Below are 26,347 nucleotides of genomic sequence, written 5' to 3' on the forward strand. Positions count from 1 at the left end.
TCCAATACTCCCCGCTGCCACCATCTTCCACCTTCCCGCCCTCCGTCTCAAGGTGGATTACGGGCAGAAAGTGGACGTTTGATCCTGCCCTTCGCTCTACTGCTTCTATATACGCCTGACAAAGCTCTGAGTATCTCTTTTCTTTCAGACGCTTCTACTCTACGCTCTTACTGTCTTTTAAAAAAAGATAAGAGTTAAGCCTTTGTACTGCTTGATGTCGAGGTCTGGTCTACCCGAGTCCGGGTGGACAGCTGGGTCAGGTGTGAGAAGTTAATTCAGTTTCAGTTTCTGGAATGAGTTTTGGAAGATCGCAAGGACAGGTGTGGCTTGTTTATCATTTTGTCCATGTTTTTTTTTTTTTTTTTTCCTGGAGAGCTCAGTATTGTTCATTCGGTAATTTTACCGATTTGACGTGTCATTATCATTGCTCTCTCTTTTTTTTTTGTATGTGGGTGAGTATGTGTATGTGCGTGCATACGAGTGTGTGTGTATTCATTAGTTCACCTAAAACCTATTTTAAAAAATCCCATACCGTTCACCTAAACCGAACACTTCCAGCCAGTCGTGAGGCCGTCAGGAGACCCGAGGAAGGACCAAAGAAAGGAAAGTGAAATCCAGCACTGAGTCCTTCACCAACCCCAGAGACATCTAACATTTTGTCCATGTTGATGGATAGATATAAAGTAATGATAATTCACTGGGTCTATGTTTTTTTTTTTTGTCAATCCCAATCAACATTCTTTGTATAATTCACATTGTAGGAGCCATTTTGTCAACACTTCAATTGTCTATTGCACCCTCAGTGGCTTTAAGATGGATTTAGCCACTACACACATTATAGCTCAAAAACATAGACATAAGGCTCCCTGCCTTCTGAATTAAATTTTTTTTCCACTGAAATGACTCACTCAAGACTGATTAAACGTAAAGGGCAGTGCCAAGAAACTTTCCAGGGCAAGTTGCGCAGGACGCATGAAAAAGGCAGCATGTTAAGGGCTGCGGCCTCACTGATGAGGGCCCGAAAAAGTTGCACTGACAAAATGTAATCTGACATTTGAATTTTTTTGCAGATGTTAAATAATAAAAAAATAAATAATGCTGATGTACAAATAAAGTAAGTTGCTTAACGGAGGGCAGATTGATGTCTTGTTTCGGCAAAGAAAGGAACAAGAAAATAGAAATTAATCAGTGGAAAGCAATGCTCATGTGACTGACTCCTTTGGAGAATAAACAGTATATTACATTGAATTAATCTACTTTGCCCCATAGCTTTCATTTAACAGTATGGTATACTATATGTGATATCGTGTAGCTACATAGTGTACAAGAACAAAGTTTGAATGCCAGTTCGGTCCTGCTGCTAAAATGGCCTACATTGCCCTAAAGCCTCCAACCATCATGAGAATGCTATAAAGATGATGGAGATGTCTCGACTGCAAGGAGCCGAGCCCTGTTTTAATCATGAGTGAGTACATTTGTTATATATATATATATATATATATATATTCATTCGGCTTTGTTGCCAGCCTTTCTGTCTGACTTCAGTTGCTGCAGTTGTGTTGCTTTCAGTGTTTGTTGTGGGCTTATGTTAATCATATTTGTCAGGGATGATGGTTAGATAAGTGTGGAGCTCCAGACCACACGTTTGGTTCTTGTCTTCACTTTCAACACCATTTTGTTTATCTGGCAAGTGATTCGGAGGCGGCAGTGGTTCAGTTTTTTTGTTTTTTTTAAATCCCACAGTGGACAGAAAGAATTGTGGAAATTGTAACTAGTTGTTACAGAGGTTAGTCTGCAAGTGCCTTATCCTTCCCTCGTCTGCATGTTTGCTCTGTTTTTTAGTTGATTGTTTAGACCTTTTTGTAAAGGGTGGAGAAATTGTTATAATTGTGTGTTTTCTCCGGATACTGTGACTTCCTCGCATATTCCAAAACATGCCTCTTTTCTTAATTGAGGGTCTAAATCTGTTCGCTGTGTGCAAGTGGGGACGCAATTTGAGAAAATAGTGGCAGCAAAATGTCAGGAAAAGGCTACTGGAATATCTGAACTCTGATTGGGGATTAATCAGAAGTAATTAAATGGTTGCAGGTATATTCTGACACATACAGTATTAAACATGTGTTTAAATGGGAGTGGTTACATTTGAACAGAGCCACATTGCCAGTTATAAGAGGGTGTGTAGACTTGTGCAACCACATATCTACTTCCCTGCCGAACAATATATATATATTTATTTATTTTTTTAGATTTTTTTTTAAAATTTTTTTAATTTTATTTTAATTTTTTTTTAATTTTATTTTAATTTTTTTTTAATTTTATTTAGTTGCACAAGTTATAGTTCTCATCAATGGTGGAAAAAGTTTTGAAATTTTTCATCTTTGGCGCAATCATGTCATTTGAACAGGGGTGTGTAGAATATTTTTTTTTAACCCACTGTATACAGTATGTGATGATTGAATGTTCATCCAAGCTGTGGGTGTGATGATTAAAGTGGGCCCCAGTGCAAGTTGGGTAATTAATTGGCTGTTCTCCGTGTTAATAGCATTAGTCACCTTGGAGATAATCACAGCCATCAAGAGCACTGAGCTGCATCCTCTTGTGTACATAATAGCTCCTTAAAACAAAGGTATGGCCAACAACCATTTCTGACAATGTGCTCCTTGGTCCTTTTTTGCTTTTGTGGTTTGGATCATATTTTTTTTCTTCTTGCTTACAAGAGAATACGAGCCAAGTGGGATTGTTTGCGATCGTTGGAATTAGTTAAATAAATACTGATTTATTGTAAATAAAAATGTGACGTCTTTATGTAGGATCATCCCCAAGACGCCGCTTCGTCAGTCGTGAAGCTAACTCACGCTTTAGCCCTTGAATCATATGTGTGTCACCATGCTCAGCCCTCGCTGAGATCTTTGTCACGGAAATGTCTCGCGTGCATATTGGATGCTGAAGGATTTATGTAGAGAAAAGTGAGAGGCAACATTTCACACAGGAGAATTGCCAAGTTTAAGCGGTAAGGGAAAGTCACTGGGGGAAAAGATGAATGTAGTCTTCTACACTGTTGTCTGATGCCATAAATTACCTGACCATTGATCCATGGCTGTCTCAGCGGACCTTCCTACATTCATCAAGCCACCAGTGTAGAATAGGCCAGAGTGAAAATACCTCACTTTATTCGTGTATTTCTGCAGCACAGCCTGTTGCTTGGATACACTGATTTGTATAAGAGTGGCTGGTAGCTGCGGGAGTGCATTATGCACATGCACAGCGGCTTTTATTTATTTTTTTAGCTCTTTTGTGGCCTCAAGTCATTTGTAAAATGGTTTGGATCACCTCCATGAACATAAAACAACTTATTTCCAAGGAATCAGGACACGACAAAGATTTGCTTTTCTTGCCAATATATAGTAATTTCACATTTTTAGTGCATCTACACTAGGTTGACTATAGGTTGACTCGACCTGGTTTTGAGATATGTAAATGATACTGAAAGTTTACTCAAAGATGTCATCGTACCTTGTCAACTATTTTAATGTATACCTCCTCTGTATGAAGTCTTACTTGACAAAAGAATAAATAATAAACTAAACTAAACCTATAAATAAACTATTGTGATAGTTTTGGGTGATGGTGACTATTAACTCATTTGCTACCCAAAACGTATAAATACGTTCTATTTTAAATGTTTTAAGTGTCCCAAAGACATACTTATACGTTTTTTTTAATGCTTGAGCATGCAGAAATCTTTCTCAACTGCAGAGAACGGTTGCGGAAATGGTAGTCATTACATAGACGGCCAGCAGGTGGCAGCAGAGCTAAAGAGATCAACCAGGGCCATGTTGAAAAAAAAGAAGCAAATTTACCCACAGTTCTAAACAGATAGAAATATACTTTTTTTTCCTGATGAAAGAAGAGACTCTATTCTCTATAACACATACATGTTCGAAGAGACAGTATTCTGTGGGCCTTGCAAAATCAGTCAAAATCCAGTAAAACAGCCGGGAGTGAAGGGGAATGTTTCAAGCGAAAATGGCTGGGAGTGAATGAGTTAATGATATGAAATTGTTCTACATTATCTCTGGAGACACTCACCGTGCCCAGTTTCTCAGGCGTATTTTAACAGAAAAGTTGGGTGAATTCAAAATCAAAGCACCTCAGGGGCGATGGATTTAGATGTTCTTCTGTAGATAATAGTATTGAATATTTCCTCGTTAACTTACTTTTCTTTTTGTCCCCTTTTGCATTATTTAAAATCTAATTGCACAGCTAAAGCAAAGAGTCTTAATCGGGATGTGGTCGATTTTGAGGGTAATTAATTAGATCTAAATGTTCATTCTCAACCCTTGGCTCAGCACTAATGGCGGTCATTTAAATGCTTCACTCATACTCATTCTCTCACCCCTTCCTGTGTTCTCAAGCAAAGATCTTATTATTTGACCCGCAGTGATTTTTTTAACATAGTTAGAAGAGATCTATATCTTGAAGACATAATGCTTCACTTGTTACATTTTCTCACAAAGCATTTATCTCGTTTTTTGTTTTTTCTGCATTCAACATGTTTCTGAGAGTGGCCCGAGGAAAGGTGAAAGTGGACCTAATTTTATAATGTAGTCATCACAGTGGTCAACACCTTTAGAGTCTATCCTCTCATTTGATTTATAATCTTTTGTAATGCAGATTAACCTCTCTAAAAAAATGCAAGTGGCCTATTTAACGTACATATTTTAACACAAACCAGGACCTCACTAATGAGGTAGTTGTGCCTTGTCTGCTGCTGGTTGTAAAACGGTGGTCAATCCTCGGCTGCTTACAGGCTTTTAGGGCTAATAGGATAAGATTAACACATTTGCATGCTTTGTAATGAATTATTCATGCATCATCTCCTCTAACTTGCCGGAGCAGGGCCTTTTTTTTTTTACTGACTTCAAGATCTGGGTGACCTGGAAGCAGATTGGGTGGGGATGAAGTCCACTGCGCTGTATTTCCAGCCAATTGCAGTTAACATTTTTTCACATTGTTTAAAATGAAGAAGTGTGTTGTTCAAGGGTTGCAATGTGATTGGTTAGGTTAGGCCAAATAAATGACAAAAAATGGCGGAGCACAAAACATCACAATACATACACATCAGGTTCTGCTGCAGTTTCACTCCAAGTTGGGGTGCTGCTACGGATGCTATTGGCTAGATTCCTCTTATTACCAATTCAGGAAGTCGTTTTTTGTTTCAGGAACAAAAAACAAAGTTGGGAGAGTTGGCTCATCACCACGGCAATTATGTAGTGCCAATTTGGAACGGGGGCGGCCGTAAACTCGCCAAAACACAATAGCCCCGTGCTTGGCGAACAGTTTAGGTTTCCCCCCATTACAAACATATATCTACACGTACAATCGTGGTCTCCCAGGCAGGAAGTAGATTTGCACCGCCTGCGCTTACAAACACAGTTCACAGTTACCTTCACGAAAAATATCCGGGGGGGTAGAGAAAAACAAATAAAAGCTAAGTACGCCATCGAAACGGACCAATCACGAGCGATGTTACGACCCGCCATCTACGGCGTTCAAGATTTGGACTACTTGACTTTAATGACTGGTGTCGATCACGTGATGTAAGCCGCTCATTAATGCAAGAGCTAACGCAGAAGTATAAACCAGGCTTTAGGACCCAAGAGCTAATTTGTGTTGCACCATAACAAAAAATATGCAGCATCCAATACTTTGAGATTCATTCATTTTCTTCTACCTTTCGTCTTCAGTTTTTGGATTTTTTGGGTGCAATTTTTTCAGACTTAGTTTTTCATACAATTTTAGACTTTTCTGCCTTTTTGTCAAATTTCTGACATTTTTGGCAATTATTTTGAACATATTGTAATTTTCTGCCTCTTCTTTCTTTTTTGGACATTTTATGGCAATTTTTTTGGCCTTTTTTCTGCCTTATTTTGCTATCTATTTTTTTGACATTTTTGGCAATTTTGTAGACATTTTGTGGTCATTTTCTGCCTTTCTTTTGTTTTTGGAAATTATATTACTTTTTGAACATTTTCTTTTCTGTCTTTTTAAAAATAAATTTTTTGATGTTTTTGGGCAATTTTGTGTACATTATACAGCATAGTAATTTTCTCCTTTAGTCTTTCTTTTTGGACATTTTATGGTCACTTTGTCACCATTTTTAGGTATTTAAAATCTACCTTTTGTCTCCCTTTTCTGACAATTTATAAATTTGGACTCTGACATTTAAAAATAAAGAAAAAAAAATAAAAATAAAATGTGTATATATATATATATATATATATATATATCTTCATCATTAATTAATCTCAATAATATTGTATCTAAAAAAAATAATAAATATGTAAAAACATATTTAATATATTTTACTTTACTTTATCTAAAAAAAAAAAATAATTTACAAATTATTTTAGCGATGCACAGGAGAGGGATGAAAGAGCCACATGTGGCTCCAGAGCCGCAGTTTGCAGACCCCTGGGCTAGGTACTAGTCCAAGGTGAAACCCGACTCTCGCCCAATGTCAGTTTGGTTCGCCTCCATTTCACCTGCAAATCTGATGTGTCGTATTGAAAATTGATCAATCATTGGGTTGAACAGTTAGTTACAGGTCACAAGTTGACATGGAGAAAATAGTGGAAACACAAAGAATCAGCTCAATTAGGTCAAACTATTGTCATGGTAAAACATTTATTAGCTACAAGGAAAATGTTCAGATTGTTGGTTTTCCAGCAAATGCTTTTTTTCCAAGATTATTGTGTGGTCATCCCCTGTGGAGAGATTGCTGCGTTGTTGCTGCCTTCTCACCTGCTGAGAAAGTCATTCCTGTGGCTCTTAAGGCCTAGAGTGATTCACTACTACCCTAGACAAAATATACAGTGTGTGTGAGTGTGTGTTGCTATTTCCAGACAGGCATCACTCTCTTTCATTGAGTCCACTTGTCCGATTGGCTGAGTATTTGATCATCTCAGTACTCGGCTCAGTCTGCTGGTTAAGCTCTCTTCAAACAGACTTGTGGTACAATCCAACACACCATTGGGAGTAGCTGTGTTTATTTTGTGTCAGTTTGAGGATAAACTGAAACATTTTTGCTGAAGTTGTCCCAGACTGGTTCTTTTTTTTTTTTTCTTCTTCTTCTTCTGCAGCTGTCTGTTTTGTGGTATCGGTGTAGTCACGCATGTGGCTGACAGGCGGTTTGTCTTTAGAGATGCGAAAGCAACGTGTTTGAATGAAATCTTAGAGTTTGAGGGTTTTCTTGCAAAATTTGGTGTCAATAGTGTAACACGTAGCAAGACTACTTCAGCAGTCATTTAAATAAAGACCTCTTCCTTGATATTGGCTTCCGTGGCAACATTCTACCGTCTCGGTTTGTATGCGCTTGCATTAACTCAACAAGATTTCACCGGATTTAAACAACACAGTCTACTTCAGTTTTATTGTTTGCCTTGCTTTAGGGATTGTATCTGAAGGCATTTTGGCACCTGACCTATGCAGGACATTTTTTTTTCCCAATTTGGTGACTGTTATACTGGTTCCTTGCTCCCAGGTTTCCAGTGTTACAAGCAGCTAGGGCCTCTTCAACTTTTTCTCTGTCGAGTTCTTTCTTCCTTCCAAACATAAACCCCTTCCTTTGACACCAAATCAGTTTGTTTTTTTTTAAATCAATTTTATTTCGAACATGTATATAAAGTAAAAAACAGACTGATTGCAAAAGTACGTGTGCAAAGACAAAATATAAACACAACATTAAAGCAACGAAAGCAACATAAGAACATTTCACAGTGTTTCGCCCAATCGTGAGCTACACATTTACACATACATGTTTGAAAAGGCGTAGGAAAAAGCATACACTTAACTCTTTGACTGCCAAAAACGTTAAATAACGTTTAGTAAAATCCTATGGAGGAGTGCCAAAGACGTTAAAATATGTTTTTTTTTTCAAAACAGAGGTGAAACTAACCATTTTCTATTGTTGATTACTGAAAAACGGAATAAGGTAGAAACAAACATTTTTTTCTGATGAAAGATGAGAGTCCAATCTTTCATTTGGTAGTATGTGTGTTTCCATAGTCCAAACACATAATTTTCTGTGGACCTTGAAAGATCAGTCAAAAATGCTTAAATCGGCTGGCACCCACGGCATCCCTTTTCTGAAAACGTCCGGCAGTCAAAGAGTTAAAAGGTCTTACCCCTTTTAACATACCGTACACAATAAATAGTAGGTATGTATAGTAAACAAAAAAAACCTGCTAGCATACAGCTAATATTTCTAACAACAAAAGTTATTATAGTAATTATTAATAATGAACACATTGATCAGTGCAACTTGTACATTGATTGTCATATTTTTACATATACATATATATTTTTTCCTTATCAATAGCAACAATACTAATACAATAATAATAATAAAATCACCCAATGTTACTTTTCATTGAAAAACACTTCTTCCCTATAGTTTTCAAAAATGTTGATTTTATATTTCCTTTTGAACTGGTCTATGTTTGGACATTGTTCTAAATTAGTACTCAGCCTGTTCCAGATTTTCACTCCACATACAGATGTACAAAAACTCTTCAGTGTTGTTCTTGGATACTTTGTCTTTAAGTTATCAATTCCCCTCAAACCATACCCTCCCTGTCTCTCTGAAAACATATTTTCAACATTGCCCGGCAGTAAATTATGTCTAGATTTATACACCGATTGTACAGTATTGAATTCATTCAACAAGATCAAAGAATTTTACAGTTTTAGATAGTAGGAACAGCGTATTGGTGTGGTCTACATTATGGATTGCTCTTATAGCTCCTTTTTTTTGCAACAGAAACAGGGGTTGTAATGATGTCATGTGTTTCCCTAAACTTCTGAACAATAATTTAAATATGGTAATACTAAACAGTACAGAATGTGTAATGATTTCTGGTTGGAAAAAATGTTCGACTTTTGTCAGAATGAAGATGCTTTTAGAAAAATTAGATGGAATATATTTAATGTGTGGTTTCCAGCAGATTTTATTATCAACAATTTTGACCAAAAAACAACATATTGCTACACCTCATTCTCCCTTCTCAGTCTAGATCGCTCACACTTCCCCCCCACATTCCTTTCTCTTATTAGCTGTTTCTCAGGTTTTATGAGAAGCCTCTAATTTGTAGCTCCTCAGATACAACATGTTGGGACCTGTGTAAAGACCACCCTTCCGGAGGGCTAACACATTATTTTCTTGTACTGCAGGAATATGGTAGATGGACCTGTCTGGGTATGACAGTTATTTATGTCATATTTTATATCTCTTTCTTGCCAAGTCCTGATCCTTACATTCCATTTCGTCCCAGTCAACTATACCTCTTCTTTGCCAATGTTTTGCTCTTGACGGTGAGATCAAAATTAGAGCCGTTATATCGATGATCATGTAACACCTGATCAAAAAAGAAGGAAAAAAATGACACCCAACCCCTAGATTTCCCCTCAAATTTTCTCCCTTTGTTTGGATTCAGCATGGCTAGGAAACAGGTGAAAAGAGGCCATAAAACGAGTTAATAATCTAAGAGCCAAAAAAAGAATAAAACACCTGCTCGCTTTTCTAATTTGCAATTGAATTTTATTGTAACACGATACTCGTAAAACCATGAATGGGTGTTTTACAATGTGGCTCGATACCAAAAAGTGCTCGGTACTGGATTAATGGACTAAATTTAAATAGTATTTCAGCAGTGATCCAATCTGTAGTTTGGAAACCCGAAAAGTGTCCACTGATTTTATTGTGTCTAAAAGCAGTTTAAACTTCTTTTCCAATAGATTGTACATACTCGCTTGGCCACAGATCAGTTGGCTGTACTTGTTTAGATTGATAGAAGTTCCACTACAAAAGTCTGCTTGTCACCATTCACAAGCGTATTGATTTGATGTATATACTGTAAATATTTATATTAGGGATGTCAGGCGATTAAAAAATTTGAATCGGAATTAATAGTTCAATAGTTAACTCACGATTAATCACAAATTTGACATCTGTTCTAAATGTACAATAAAAAGTTTTTATACACTTGTTAACATAAAAGTGGTAATTTTTTTAAAGTACTAGAAATATGGCCGCATCTTTAGTCATTGATACAGTAAATTCATAATAATTCATAACATTTTGTAAAAATTAAAAAAAATGTTCTGTAAGAAACGAGTGTTATTGATTTGCGTTGAGGTCATTTTTCTGCCACTAGATGGCATAATTGCATTTGTAAGACATTTGTGACAGCTCAGTGCATTTATCTGTTCATATTAAGAGCTATCTAGTCTTTAACATGAAATAACTAACCCCAGTCTCCACAAATACATGCATTATTCTTGTAAATTCATTCATTGGACCAAAGCTGCGAGTTTAACTCTTTGACTGCCAAAAACGTTAAATAACGTTTAGTAAAATCCTATAGAAGGAGTGCCAAAGACGTTAAAAGACGTTTGTTTCAAAACAGAGGTGAAACTAACCATTTTCTATTGTTGATTACCAAAAAACGGAATAAGGTAGAAACAAACTTTTTTTTCTGATGAAAGATGAGAGTCCAATCTTTCATTTGGTAGTATGTGTGTTTCCATAGTCCAAACACATAATTTTCTGTGGACCTTGAAAGATCAGTCAAAAATGCTTAAATCGGCTGGCATCCACGGCATCCCTTTTCTGAAAACGTCTGGCAGTCAAAGAGTTAATATGCTTTGTAGTAGTTGTGATGCACTCACAACAATGACAAATATCCTGTCCCTATGCCTGAAAGTGTTGCTGGGCACAGAGAGGTAATTCCTGATGGATTGTGCTGAACACAGGTTTACCCTAAGGAAATGACCACAGCCTATTTATTCCCAGATGCACCTAAACTCCACCAGAAATATTGTATTCCCCCCCCCCCCCACCCAGTAAGATCATAGTAATTCTGCCCAGTGCTTTCCTGCTCTCTTATCTCTAAACATGCATTAGAATGTCAGACACATCATTCTTCCCCTCCCTTCTACCCCCTCGGTCTCTAAACCACTCCAGCAAATGTTACCATTTTTTTTTTTAATATACGGGCTGGGAAAAATACTCCCTCCCCCACTGCAGGTAAGTATTCACAGACTCGATAACCTTTGCCACTGAATTGCAAATGTCAGTCCTGCAGCCAACCAATCACATTTCCTTTCAGCGAGTTAGGGCGGGCCTCTCGTGGTGTCCTCACCCGTGACACTGCGACTGAGCAGATCTGCACACTTGAATGAGAATGAGTCAGCAAGGCTCTCAGGTGTGGTCAGAAGAAGCCCGCTGAAATACCGCAAAATCCGGGAACCAAATCGGATATCAGATCCAGCCACCCTTTAGCTGAGATATAACTGAAGGGGAAGGTTTGAGTTGATTATGTTTTGCTGTTCAAACTATGAAAGCTAATTAGTTCAGCAGCCGGCACATAAGATGTCTCACTTGGTCAATTGGAGCAACAGGAAGCACTACATCTCATTAAGCTGTAGTAAAGTTTAAATGAGAACATTGTGTATTTTTCAGCGCTTGAGTAGAATAGATACTCCGGAGCATGCTTCCCGACATGAACACCTTGTGCAATGTGGGCATTAACTCAGCATGAGGTGTGATGACCAAAGCTGCTGGTAGTTTTACTCATTGAATCAAAGTGTAACTTTCAGTGAAGTGTTCATTTAAAACTTCTAACACAAGTGTAGGAAGAAGTATTTTGTTTTTCATAAATCTCTTTTGACCTGATTTATTATTATTATTATAAATAGCAGACGCTAAATTATATTTAGTGTTCACTGTAACTTTACATGGGCGTGTTGCACGGGATCTACTAGTATTGCGTTGACACAGGTGTAATAGTGGTAAAAATGAAAGTAACCAATCAAGGATGAATAGATTTGATGATTTTCACTGTTTAAAAATGTGGGAGAGCAACACAAGTGCAAAATTGACTTTGAAGTGATGGAACTGGAAATGTTAGTGGAAGGGGAAAACTAGCCAGCAAATGCACAAAACTACCAAAGAAAAATGTTTTGTTTAATTGAACTAATGCTGAGTGCATGTAATTTGCTGTATCTTTTCATTCTGTAAAAAATTGTGCTTTGGTAGAGGCCTGTACCAATTGTCATAGTTAACAGAAATGACCCTGACACAAGGAAGGCAGCACGGTGGCTGACTGGTTAGCACGTCCGCCTCCCAGTGCAGAGGACGTGAGATCGAGTCCGGGCTTCGGCCTTCCTGGGTGGAGTTTGCATGTTCTCCCCGTGCTTGCGTGGGTTTTCACCGGGTACTCCGGTTTCCTCCCACATTCCAAAAACATGCATGGCAGGTTAATTGAACACTCCAAATTGTCCCTAGGTGTGAATGTGAGTGTGGTTGTTCGTCTCTGTGTGCCCTGCGATTGGCTGGCAACCAGTTCAGGTGTACCCCGCCTACTGCCCGAAGCCAGCTGGGATAGGCTCCAGCACCCCCGCGACCCTTGTGAGGAAAAGCAGCCAAGAAAATGGATGGATGGATGGACCCTGACACAAGGATATATTGAAGACTTAAGAGGCTGATTCCAATTCAGAGCTTAGATCAGTCAGAAACTGCAAAATTTAATTGCTGAATAGATTATATGATATGTTTCTTATTTTTGTTTCTGGTATTTAAAGTGGTTACATGAGCAGAAAAAGATCTGTACCCTCTGTTGCCGCTTATTTAGCCTATGACTCTTTCTGGTCACAATCATCGTCACACACAGCATGTATTTAAAGATGCGGAAGATGGATAACCTCACAAGCCAGATTGCTAATTGTGATTCATTCAAGGGAGTTCTTCACATTGTCAATGTGGAACTTCATTCGACAGATCCGTTCGGAAAGGAGGGACTTGCTGTACAATACTGATTGATATAATCTGATTGGACGATGCGGTATCTTGTGCACGTTGTAACAGTCCGCAGTGTGGCACCACGCCACAGGGTGGCGCCTCCTTGTTTTTGTCATGCCTATGCAGCACTTTTTCGTTTTGGCCATTAATGTATTTGATGCCGTGGGCGTGTACGCGTATCGTGACACGTGGTAGCGCCGAGAAGCCGACTGTTTTGTTTCCTATTAATAAAGTAAGGCTGTGGACTTCCAGTTCCTTTTTTGCTTTACAGATTTTGCTATCCAGCTGCGCCATCCAGGGCTGATCAGCCACCGCGTGTTACGTTTCTTTTGACCAATCACGGCAACGGATGAAAATGTCGTCTACCTCTGAATGTCAACATTGACAGCATTGACAAGATTTTCACTATTATTTAACAAATTGGGAGGATTTTTCTCTGCAGCGGTTTTGTCACACTTGTTTTGTTCAAGCGTTTTTGTAATAAAGGAGAGTTACTCTTTTTACTCGATATTTTGCCAGACTGTTAAAACACTCGAGATCATACATACATTATGTGTTTGGTGAAAAATCCAAGAAATGTCTGAGGTTTTTTTTTTTGCAAGCCTTCACTTGTTACTGGCTGGGTTAACATCTTGAATGATAGTGGCTTCATGCTTTGGTATGTTCCAGATGCTCTCAGCCGATACCACAGCACCAATTTCAAACATTTTGCCTCAACATGTAAAGCTTTTCGTAAACAATAGATGAACAAATGTCTTGGTGCAAAAAGAGAAGCCCTGAGGCATAGTCTGTGCCAAGGCGCTTGTCCGATGTCAAGAGACGACTGTGACTCTGTCTTATCTTGATCAGACAGCCCATCAACCTCGGGAGCTGCAATCAGTCAGCTCACCTTGTAGTGGTGGTCGACCACACACAAATAGTAGGCCAAAAACCTGATCAACAGCCAGGAAATTGGATAGTCCATCCACCCAAGGTCTACTTAAACCTGGAGAACCCACGGGGTCAAATTTGGCCCGTATAAATTCTGCTACTCAAATAACAAAGACCCTTTTTTTTTTTTTTACAAATTTAATTTAAAAAGTCCAGAGTGCCACTTCTGACCCCTGCATGGGGCCATCTAGTGGATGAATATTGCACTTACATGAGCCAAAGTGGTGGTAACAAGATGGCTAAAATGCAACAAATAAAAGAAAAATATATATATTGTTCAATGTAGCTGTGTATTTGATTGATTATTTTCTTAAATTCTAAATAGTTTACTGACAGTTTTTGTTATTCAGATTTTTCGAAATGATACCACTAAATCCCAAAGGGCCAAATTTCGCCCTAATCCTAAATTAGGGAATACATTTAAAAAAAACATTGAAAAAACATATATTTTGGTGTTCAGTGAATTTATAACAGTCATTTAATGTATAATTCATAATTTTCCAAAGAAGAAAAGGGTTCTTGGGTTCTCCAGGGTTAAAATAGTACAGTGCTATGGGGGAATTTTTGAACGCTTTTACACTTTTTGTCTGTTTGAGTCATACTTTAGTTTTTTTCTTTTGGCCTAGTAATGGCAGTTCCAAACTCATTGTAGCCCATGTCGTCTGATACTGTATGAAAGAGTTAAATTTGATCAGGTTTTGTACAAAAATATTTAGCTGTATTTTTATGATTCATCTACATTCTCTGTCTTTTATAGTTCCTGTGTTTGAAGAACATCCGGACATTCCTCAAGATATGCCATGACAAATTTGGCCTGCGGAACAGTGAGCTATTTGACCCTTTTGACCTCTTTGATGTCAGAGACTTTGGCAAGGTGAGTGCATTTTTAACCGTCTACATTTGTAGACACTTAGTAGACGCGCCAGTACTTAACTCTTTCGCTGTTGAAACCACAGTGGGTGATCAGAAACATGATGCTGCTTGTCTCTACCATTTATTGAAGAAATTCGGATTGCTTGGAATAGTAATAGGATTTATTGAGATATATTACATAATAAATATGAGGTTAAAAAAAAATAATGAATGAATAATCTTGGCATCATTTGAACTAACCTTGGTATGAGTTGATGTGTGACATTAAATCTAGTGTTCATATCTAGTGATGGGTGTCTTTGTGATTTTAATGTTCAAAGGTAGAAGGTATGTAATAGTCTATCAGGTGCTTCAGCATCTCTTCTGGATTCCAATCTTTAAAAATGACATGGGCAGTTTGTTGGCCCAGTAGGCAATCTGAACCTGAAGGAATCTGAGGAATTTGCTTGCAACTTGATGTTTTCATATTTAACAAGTGAATTTATGTCACTGTGTAAAGGCACTTTTTATTTCCCAATGCCGCCTTAACCCTGGAGAACCCAAGAACCCTTTTCTTCTTTGGAAAATTATGAATTATACATTAAATGACTGCTATAAATTCACTGAACACCAAAATATATGTTTTTTCAATTTATTCCCTAATTTAGGATTAGGGTGAAATTTGACCCTTTTGGATTTAGGGGTATCATTTCGAAAAATCGGAATAACAAAAACTGTCAGTAAACTATTTAGAATTTAAGAAAATAATCAATCAAATACACAGCTACATTGAACAATATATATTTTTTGTTTTATTTGTTGCATTTTAGCCATCTTGTCACCACCACTGTGGCTCATGTAAGTGCAATATTCATCCACTAGATGGCCCCATGCAGGGGTCAGAAGTGGCACTCTGGACTTTTGAAGTTTAATTTGTAAAAAAAAAGAAAAAAAAAGGTCTTTGTTATTTTAGTAACAGAATTTATAGGGGCCAAATTTGACCCCGTGGGTTCTCCAGGGTTAAATTGTCATTTGTTACGAATACATCAAAGAGTAAGCTTCTCTTTTGCTAGTTTGTTCCAGTTAAAGAAAGGAGAGTGTGATATGTTGCTGAATTGACGGCTGATCATGAAGTCTCTAGTGTAGTATGAAAGTTAATTCAGTCTCTTGTCAGATGCCGGAAGAAGCGCTAGAAATTTGGATTCCAGTTGTTGGATTGCGCTGCAGAGGTGTCATCTCCATAAACTGTATCTGATTGCACCAAGATTAATTACAAGTACAAACCTGTTATCCGATCATTTCAATGACTTCACTAATGTAATACAACATTTCCATTCTGGCGAGAAAAAAATCCGAATAAATAAACTGAGAGTGAGGGGAAAAGCAGACAAGGACTCTTGGCAGTTTGTAGATAAACCACAAGACGACGTTTGGGAGTCAATGAGCTTGCAGTGAATGGTATTAAAATCAAACAGCAGTCAGAATCAATCACATCGGCCCTCCATATGTCAATTTGGAAATTGCTTTTGTATGGTCTCACTGGTGGCAGGCTTGTCCCACCATTGATTTTCCATTAAGACCAAACATCGCATTATAATATATTGAACTGAGTAGATCCCTACTAATGTGGCATACATTTAAATTAAGGAAACAACTCAGATGGAATGTTAAGATTCGAGTGTTTCTCCATTGAGAATCTATTCAGTGCTTCCTCTTCAATCTTTTTTTTTTTTTTTCATCTTTTGTTACCTTTCGTCCTTTCTTTGGGATGCTAACCATTTACAATACACCAAAACATCTTGTCATCCTATCCGATTCAATTAAAACGTTATGGTTGGTTGAAAATGAAAATTCAATTTTAATTAGGACACTCGTAATCAATGTATTTCTATCACTATTGAAACAAAAAATCCACTCATACCTCTATTAGAGCCTGAGTGACTATTCGTACCAGTATCTCACAAAAGTATTATGCTTGTGTTTTAAGTTTAATTTGTCACCAGCTAGCATAACTGGAATGAAATGATCCAAGCAGGACTGTATGGCAAAGACACAAGGGAGATGGCTTTGTAGCAGAATCCTCTTATGTTCACCGTTTAATACTTCAACAGTAGCTGCTGTGGGCCCCAGAGTTCACAACCCCTGGCCTCCTGATCACCACCTTTTGCTCTAATGATGACTTTCCTCAGTCACAAACAAATGGAGGCAGAATCGCTGGAAAAAAAAGCCATTGCCAATTCCAGTGGGAGTGAATCGCACCCTTCTCAAAAACCTCCTTTACCGTTGCTGTCCCGGGCACCCACATCATTAACTACTATGTAGTAGCAGATACTGTAGGAGACCACCTTCCTACTTTTTCTGCATCCTAACCCATCCCCCATCATTACAAATTCATTATGACACCATTAAACCAATGAAATGCAGCGTATTACAGTAGACCCCAGAGAACATTTTTATTTAAACACCTCCTTTCATCCAAACCCAGCCGTCTCGTTTCTGTTCTCCCAACCTATTTTAATTAGCCACTGAAGGAACATTGCTGTCATTTAAATGAACACGGCAATCAGTTTATTTGGCTGTTGCCATGATTAGCATAATTAGCCTGCACCTGTTAGCCATCTATCAACAGTTTGGTAATTTTCTTCTGTAACCAGTGAGCAAAGGAAAGGTAACTTTCTGTCAGATTTGCCTCCTTCATTAGGGACTGCTGCATTTGAAATGCAGATATTGTGTTCAGACTGATCTAAAACACTTTTGTCACTAGATTGTGAAGTGCTTGACTAATGTTGTACATTGCTAAGGTAAGGTGAACAGATTTAGTTCTCTCAAATAAAATAGTTTATTCGAAGGTAAGGTTGAATTGGTCAGCTAAGTTTGATCAAATATATATATTTTTAGTTGCACCCTAACTTCTCTTAACAGCTTTACTTTCAATCTCATTGCACCCATTTGTCTCTTCTTCATCATCATCACTCTCCACCATTCCCCACTCATTAATCTGAGTAGGGGTATGTTGGGATAAGACAAAGCTAGAGGCAGGGAAACCTCCACTGTTGTCAGGGTAGTGTGATTGCCATTGGTTGGAGATGTTTGATTACCCTCTGTGCTGCTCTTAATCGTTTTCAAACTGAACTCTGCTCCTTTCATTTCCGCCCTGGTCTCTGTGGCTAAAACACATCAACTCGCTCGGTATCATGAGATCCGGGATGTTTGTTGGTCATAGTCAGGCTGCCTCTGGGAATACCGGATCCAAACTCATAATCTCTGAACTGTGAGTCAGACTCGCTAAATAGTAGTTATTATTATTAATTTTCAGAGGTGGGCATTCCATCACTACTGATGGACTGTGACGATGACGCAAGGGTGCCATCGAAAGTATAATCTCGCTGTAAGCCTGATGCGTTCAATGTAGAGAGAAAAAAATCTTCTTTTAGCAATGTGCTGTTTCACATTTACAAGCTGAGATGACAAGCTAAATCGCTACTTTATATTTATCTACAGAGTGTTGAATGAAAATAAATAGCTGGAGATAAGGCAGCGGTTTGTGTCTGTCAGTCTGAGACGAGTACAGTTTAATTGATGGATGGATGGAGGCCACTGGGTCAAACAGCACCATTAGTGACCACATCCTCATCCGACATCATTTGCTGCCATTGTGAAATAAGTGATTTTGTTTTTTTTTCCTTTTTAAATCTGCCTCGAATGTTGTGATTTTGTATGTGTATAGTATGTGTCCATGTAGTGACAAAGCTGAATTAAGGGCTGTTTTCTAAGTCTAGTATTAGTTGAAGAGAAACACATTCATTTTTGGACAATATCTACTATGCAAGCTGCCTTTTGTAAATATTGAATTTGGCTAAGCGAGGCATACTTGGACTGTAGTATGACAGTGCAGCGAGTTTGTAAACACTCCGTAGTTGCACTGCAGTGCATATGTTTTATTTATTTATTTATTAAGTCATTCTTCAATAATCGGTTTTGTGATTATGTGTTTATGGTCTGTAAAATGTGGTTACGATATGCGAACCTTTGATTATCATTGCTTTAAGTTTAGACCACACTTTAGTTGACGTTGAGGCAACAACGTTGGTTACAGCCCAGTGCTACGCCATTTTGCCTCAAATTGTTCATCACGATGATTCAACACTCAATTTCCACACAATTGACTAATCAGCAGTTACTTAATAAATGATTAATCATTTGTCTTTCCCAAGAGCTAATGCAGGATTCTTATGGTCACAGTATTCCTTTTCCACCACCACTAGCACTGTAATGGGAATCTCATCAGACCAACTAAATCTTCATTAGCCACAGTGAAAACACATCCTTCTACCTTCACCAGACACTTTAGTGTCTGCTTACTCTACCCTCTTACCTCGCTCCCTGTCCATCAGGACCCCCGACTGCAAGTTCTTCCGAGACATGATCAATAATTCATTCCAAATGCCACAGTGCTGATGATAATTCATTTGACATGAATTATAAATGGGTACTTCCTCCCCCGTCTGTGCTTATACCCCCTTCCATGTCTATCTCCCATGACCTCATTATCCCTACAGCTTGTTACTGCAATTCATGTAGATACAGGTGGTTGCTGAGCAATGGGTTGTCTGGGGTACAGTCATCTAATGCTCTGTTCTGAGATTATGTTGAAAGCTGGTTTGGCTAAGCGTAGCAGAGTTAAGATATTATGGTTTGAGTCTCCTGGACCTTGGCATACTTTGTCTCCTATTTAACTGTTTGCGTGCTAGAAACGCTTGGGTTTTACATGGCCGGTGTCATTTAAATGAAATCCTGAAATCCTTGTGGTTTATTCAACAAAATATATTAGAAAATACACTATCATGAAGCAATACTTTCGTCCAAAAAATATGGAATGCTCCCAGTCAGCAATTTATTAACAATAAGCTGCAGCTCACCATTCTGTAGAAGATGCAACCGCAAAATATTTGTCACACAATGTGACATCGTAAGAATAAGCTGCTTTTCAAAAACTATGATTAAATCACAAGCTACCAAATGGTGGGTTATGTCAACAAACTCTGTTGACAAGAGGGCTGCCATTTAATCACCAAAACAGAAACACAAAAACAGAGCAGTTGTGTTCTGGCTTTGTTTGTTAACTCTTCACATGATCTACTTTTCTGGTTTGAGGAGATAAACAAATTCCAGCGAAAGGAGGTTGAATATCATACCATCAGATTATTAACAAAAGTACTGGAATGCATTACTGTTATTGGCCAGGGTCCTACAAAATAGAATGGCTTGGGGAACATATTGAAATTGTAGTAACATATTCAACCTGCCAAACTGAACACAAGGTGATCAACATTTTGTGGATTCATCTTATAATCGTTGCAACACTTTTTGAAACCACAATATTGACAGACGGATCTTAATAAAAGACATCAGCCCCACATTGCTTTTATGTAATTTACTCTCTTCTAGTTGTGCCAACCTCATCTGCCAACCTGCCAAAACCCACTGCTTTGGTCACACATCGTTCCTATGACACTTTTGTTTTGTTTGTTTAGTAGACAAGAGCAAGCAACCCTCACCATTGTCTTTTGTTCTCCCATATTACTCTTGGATGGATGGCATACTGTGGCTAACCCTGTATCCCAAAATCATGTTCTCATATAAATAAAATGCATCACTTTGGAAAAGTACACACCATTGTAGTATCACATGAAACCAAAATCACAGTGTCAGGTATTTGTGACCAAAGAAGTGGAAATAACCACCTAAGTCAATTGGATCATTGACTGCACTGTCAGGGCTGCCATTAAATGTGTTCATCAAGAGAGGCACATCCAAGTGTTGGATGACACTCAGGCAGATGGACAAACGTGCGGAATATGCACATCCACATCACCTCTCTTGCAAGCCATGGGCCATAAAGTCTCGGCTGGAGTCAGTGCTCTCTGATTTCTACTAGCAAAGGGCTGTAAAATGGAAATGAGACTGAATGGATGACATGATATCTCATTACTGGCAGCATGCATTATAGAAAGTTATAGCAACGCTTTTAAAGAGTGATATTGACAAACTGATTTTGGCAAGAAAATTTAGCCCACTTTGCTTTTACTGTAACCAGTTTTGACACCCTCATCTGCCAATGTGCCAATCCTCAATTTTAATCACTTATCCTTTCTTTTTGTACACTTTTGTGATATATCTGAGACTTTTTAAATATGTATTTAACTCATTTGCCCCCCAAAACTCATAAAAACTTCCTATTTTAAATATTGCCATGGTCCCAAAAACGTATTTCCACGTTTTTTTAATGTTTTATAATGCTAGAGCATACAGAAGGCTTTAATGCAGCTTCTGACCTGAAGAGGTCGCTTAAAGCAATGGTAGTTATTCTAAAAAAATGGCCAACATGGTATAAGAGCTCAGCCAGGGCCATGTTGCAAAAAGCTGCTTTTCCCAGTGTTTTCAACAGGTTTGTGAATAATGATGAAACTTAGCTCTATTCTAATGCTAATTGATGCACAACGGAAACGGATAAAAAAAAAAATCCCGATGAAAGAAGAGACTCTAATGTTTCTTTTGGTAGGTGCCATGTTTTATAGAAATAGAATACAATATTCTGTGGGCCTTGCAAAATCAGTCAAAATCCAGTAAAACAGCCAGGAGCGAAGGGGGTTGCTTCAGTGAAAATGGCTGGGAATTAAGGAGAAAGCACAGCAATCAGCAAAACAGATAGGTGTGAATGGTTGGTGATTGAACTTCTATGTTATTTAAACAGCGTGGTCTATAACTGAAGGATGCCCTTTGAGATTGATTTTGATGTTCTACATGATGCATTCAAATTAATATTGTGCTTTTTCCTGTGGAGCGTTGTGTTGTGCTTGTCAAACGGTACAGTGATTCAATTGTCAATAAAAGCTAGCAGTCAGGCTCCTTATTGTGTTATTAACACCCCCTGCAGTGGCCACAAAATTGAGGTCCTCCTCCAGGCTACTCGTCATTAATTTCCCTGCATGTTGCAATAAGGCACAACCCAGTTGTGGGCAGTAGAGCGGACTACTTAATGTGTGGGTAAAGTTCAGATCTTTTCCCACTTCAACTCCTAATTAAAAATACCATAGAAAACTAATAAGGTATGAAAAGACATAGATTGTGACACTTGTGTTAATAGAATATGTACCAGTAGTAATATTAAGTTTTTTGTAGTTTCTTTTTTTTTTCTTCTTCTTCTTCTGGAGAGCTCAGTATTGTTAATTCGGTAATTTTATCGATTTGACATGTCATCATCATTGCTCTCTCTTTTTTGTCTTCTTTTGTATGTGGGTGAGTATGTGTGTGTGAGTGTGTATTCATTAGTTCACCTAAAACCTATTCAAAAATCCCATACCGTTCACCTAAACCGAACACTTCCAGCCAGAGTCGTGAGGCCGTCGGGAGACCCGAGGAAGGACCAAAGAAAAGAAAGGAAAGTTTTTTGTAGTTTCAATAAGGGCAAGGTTACCTCTTTTACTTCTACTCGAGAGTTTGTATTATCACTCTCATTTAGTTGTTTCTGTTTCTACTTAAACGTCCACGCTGATTTACCTTGGTAGTTGAACTCAAACGTATTAGTTATTTTGATGCAGATCACTTAAAACCAAAAGAAAAAAAAGATGCACATGGACAGAGGACTGACTGAAGCAGATTTACGTCCGTCGATTGGTGTCGGTACACACGGATGTTCTCAGTCCATGTATTTTTACAAGACTTTGCATTATAAAACACTGGCCGAAAACACGAATGCACTCGTCAAAAGGGGGCATCCGTCAATGACGGTTTTGCCCACCTCTGGTAAAATGCATATGAATACAACAGAAAAGTTGGCAAACTCATATGCTGATGACCTGGTCTTGATGGCCTCATCAAGCTGCAACATTTAGCATTGGCAAAGCTATTGGGATGAGAATAAGTACCTCTAAATCTGAGCCCTGGCTTATCAGTCGATAAAGGTTGAATTGGATCCTGCGGGTCAGGAGTGAACTTCTACTTTAGATACAAGCGTGTCCAGATCACTAGTACGGGAACGATGACGTATCCACAGTGATGCGGCATCAATTGAAGAGAATCTTCTGTTTCAATTTAATTATGGCGTTTGGCTGTATTCTTTTGTGTGGTCCAGAAATTTCTGTAAAATAAAACTTTCGAAGGACCTGATTCACCGATCTCCAGTCTGATTCTGAAAATCAACATTACGAACACGCGGAAAACTTAAGGATCGTTTTCCAACACAATCCAACATCCGGAAAAGAGAGTTGAGCCGGAACTGTCAATTATTAGGTTGTTCCACATTTCAGCCTGTCCTATGCTTTGTGTGGTGACCTAAAAGACAAGAAACAAAAGCAGCGGAAATTAGGTTGTTTTCGAGGAAGAAAAGCCCGGTGGGCCGCCAGGCTATTAAAACGATGGGGGAAACTATTACCAAAAGACAAAAACTTTAGGTCGATTTTGACCTCCCCTTTTGTATTATCAGTTGCAAATGTTTTTTTTTTTCATTATCTATTTTTCACATATTCTGAATCATATTTTTTCCATAATGTAAAACTGAAGCCCATGTGTTAAAGAAGCACAGTGGGTCTTGTGTCTGATTATGGACTGACACATTTTTGGGGGAGGTTAGAGACTGACTGTATCTGACATTATCCACAACCTCTGACTGAGTCACTGTGTGTACTTGCATGTGTGTTTCGGCCTTGCATGCTGTGTTGTCTTCCTCAGCTGCAATTTCCAGTAGAGACAGGAGAGCGCCCGTACCTGCTCATCATCGAGCCTCGCCCTGGACAAAGCACACACAGCAGCTCCTGCCAGAGACTGCATTATGGAGATTAGGGTGAAAGATTGACAAAGAGTGAGAGGGGGGGGTGGACGAAGACGGGCTCAATGATAGCAGGTAGGTTAAGGGAAGGGAAATTTGTTTGCTGCTGGATATTCACCGAAGACACAAGGAAAAACCTGAAGCGCAGAACATAATAGAATCCCAAATAGGAGCAGTCATATATTTGGTCTGAAGATGTACTCAAATCACCAAGAAACCTCTAATGCTACCTAAAATAGCTTTTCTAACTGTATAGAGTTTAATATGGGTATTCTGCGGCATGATTTTTATGGACATATTAGTACTGGATCAGACAGAAAACAGAATGCTCGTAAAATCATTCATTAGAATTTTATTGGGCTACCGCAACAAAAACTCCAACAATGTTTCTCAACCCGGCTTTCTTTCTGCAGACTTCAGATGGGGACATTGCATCATCGAAATCAAGTGAATTCTTGCAGAGTAAAATACAGTGTAAGTCTAAACAATGATTTATGAGCTATACAAAAGAAAAGTGACAGAAACCTTAAAAAGAGGGTCATACCTCTAGCAGCGAAGAGGGTCTCAGCTTGGGCAAATCCCACCCTTTGGGATGAAAGAGCGTGGCTGGGAGGATAGCTCGCCTAAATGCCAGACACAGTACGCCTACGCTCCCTCGGCTTCCCATCATAGGACTTGCTACACATGCACTTTGTGTTGTGTCTGCTTGTGTGATGTATTGTGTTTATTTGTTCTTTTCCAGTTCATACTGACACTCTCAGTACGTGTTAGAATCACTCTGAAGTTGCATGACTTTTGAACTTAACCCTGGAGAACCCAAGAACCCTTTTCTTCTTTGGAAAATTATGAATTATACATTAAATGACTGCTATAAGTTCACTGAACACCAAAATATATGTTTTTTCAATTTTAACCCTTGTTTTTTGAACTAGCTCAGAGTTGCTAATTTATCAAAATATATATATAAAACATACTCCTAGGCATTGTGCAACATGATATGAAATAGATTAACAAAAAAAAACACAATTTTACCATCTGATGGTTTGCTGAGATGGTTTTGTTTGGATTGATTTCCAGCTCAACAAAACAGCATGTTGCCAGCCATCTTGTCACCACCACTCTGGCTCATGAAAGTGCAATATTCATCCACTAGATGGCCCCATGCAGGGGTCAGAAGTGGCACTCTGGACTTTTGAAGTTAAATTTGTAAAAAAAAAAAAGGTCTTTGTTATTTGAGTAGCAGAATTTATAGGGGCCAAATTTGACCCCGTGGGATCTCCAGGGTTAATCACTGACGTGCACAGAAAACTCCCCATAACCCAAAGGTTTTCAAATCATTAGAGCAAACTTCCAGAATTAGAGTCAGTAATGGAGCAATACGAGACTTTGAGGTCAGACCATTACTGGATTCAAAATAACCGCTCGTAGATGTGCTCCAGTTTCCTCTCAAAAAGAGAAACATTGTTAACTTCAGCTCAAGCAAAAGGCGCCAAGCTGTGAACAGCATTAACGGCCAAGTAAACTGCCCGCACCTGCAGCAGTGCGCCAATACGGACAGCGGAGGTTTTTTAAGCAGAGTGCCCCACTGACACACAGAAACGCACACTCTCACACACACAGTGGAGACTTTGTTAGTCTGCTAACACACTAGGGCTTTCCTGGTACAGCATGTTTCCACCCTGACGAGAACAGTGTGGTTGTTGTGCGTGCGGTTTCAGAATTGCCCAGACATACACACGCATGCATGCAGCCGGTCATCACACTGGATAGCTTTCATTATGGAGAGAAGCAGTGATTCATGAGAGATGGCCACAGATATTCAGCGGCAGCAGTAGTTTGTGGTCCATATAAAGTCGTTTTTAAAATGTGGAGGAATACAGTTTGTTCCTATGAGAAGTTAGTAGGATTAAATGCACTGTAGTTAGTGGAATATTGATAAAGTAGCAGGCATGTTCTCTCCCTTTGAATGCTGTGAAATTATTGCTTAGTTTGTCCATCATGTTTGGAGACATTTTTTTGTTGTTACTGGAAAAATCTCAAAATAGTCTACAGTGAGTTTGAGGCTTAGGTTTTGTCTTTAAAACTCAGTATTTGCATACAGTAGGAAAACTGAACTTGTTAAATTGTGACATTTGTAATGTATCAGATCTCTTATTGTAACAATAGAGCAACAACAAATGTTTCTGTTATCTAGAAAAGGACACACCTGAACACCAGTAACCATATCAGGTGATGTTGCTTTTTCGGATTCTGATTGACCGAAATGCACTTGTGACTTGACAAATACGTATTTGTGTGAACAAGGCTTTAAATGCACACAAAAACCGCTTACTCCCTTAGATTGACATACCAAGATAACTCACATGAAATGACTTCACGGTTGGAATTGGATCATGGATTTGCGTCACAAATTGGATTGTTTTATGGATCAGCAAAAACAATACAAATAGATAACTAGGACTTATACCCATTAAAAAAATGAAAAACAAACATTCAACTTAAAGCAAAACTAAGGAACTTTCAGTTTACGTTGATTGTGGTGGCTCCATATAGACAGAAGCGGTAATGTTATGCCTGAAAGAAGACCACATTTCCCATGAGGACAAGCTCATTGTGTCGTTTTTTAGCTCACGCTAGCGAGTGAAAGCCGGGCCAATGTTGAACCTTGACTGTCCTTTTATCCGGGCAGCTTTCCTTTTCCTTTTTTTCTATTTAGTCTCCTCAGATAAGCCTTTTCAGTTGTTTTGCAACTTCTGCCAGGAAAGCAGTAATCATGCTTCAACATTCAAATTGACTTCCATCTTTGTAACAAATAGAAAAAGGGGGAAGACAGTCAGCACATTTGTAGTTTTTTGTGTGGCAGTGTTCCTACTATGCTC

The 26,347-nt window shown here is 38.5% G+C and overlaps 1 protein-coding gene across 8 annotated transcripts in view; it reads left to right on the top strand.

Annotated features, from left to right (window-relative positions):
- Positions 1-26,347, top strand: part of vav2 (vav 2 guanine nucleotide exchange factor) — a 177,126-nt gene that overhangs the window by 37,716 nt on the left and 113,063 nt on the right. For all 8 annotated transcript variants that reach the window (XM_077585972.1, XM_077585978.1, XM_077585975.1 and 5 more), the window contains exon 2: positions 14,547-14,663. In XM_077585972.1, the coding sequence (XP_077442098.1) occupies positions 14,547-14,663 (117 nt within the window). The remainder of the gene's footprint in view (positions 1-14,546; positions 14,664-26,347) is intronic.

The sequence above is a fragment of the Vanacampus margaritifer genome, chromosome 14, assembly GCF_051991255.1.
Source record: "Vanacampus margaritifer isolate UIUO_Vmar chromosome 14, RoL_Vmar_1.0, whole genome shotgun sequence".
Classification (NCBI taxonomy): domain Eukaryota; kingdom Metazoa; phylum Chordata; class Actinopteri; order Syngnathiformes; family Syngnathidae; genus Vanacampus; species Vanacampus margaritifer.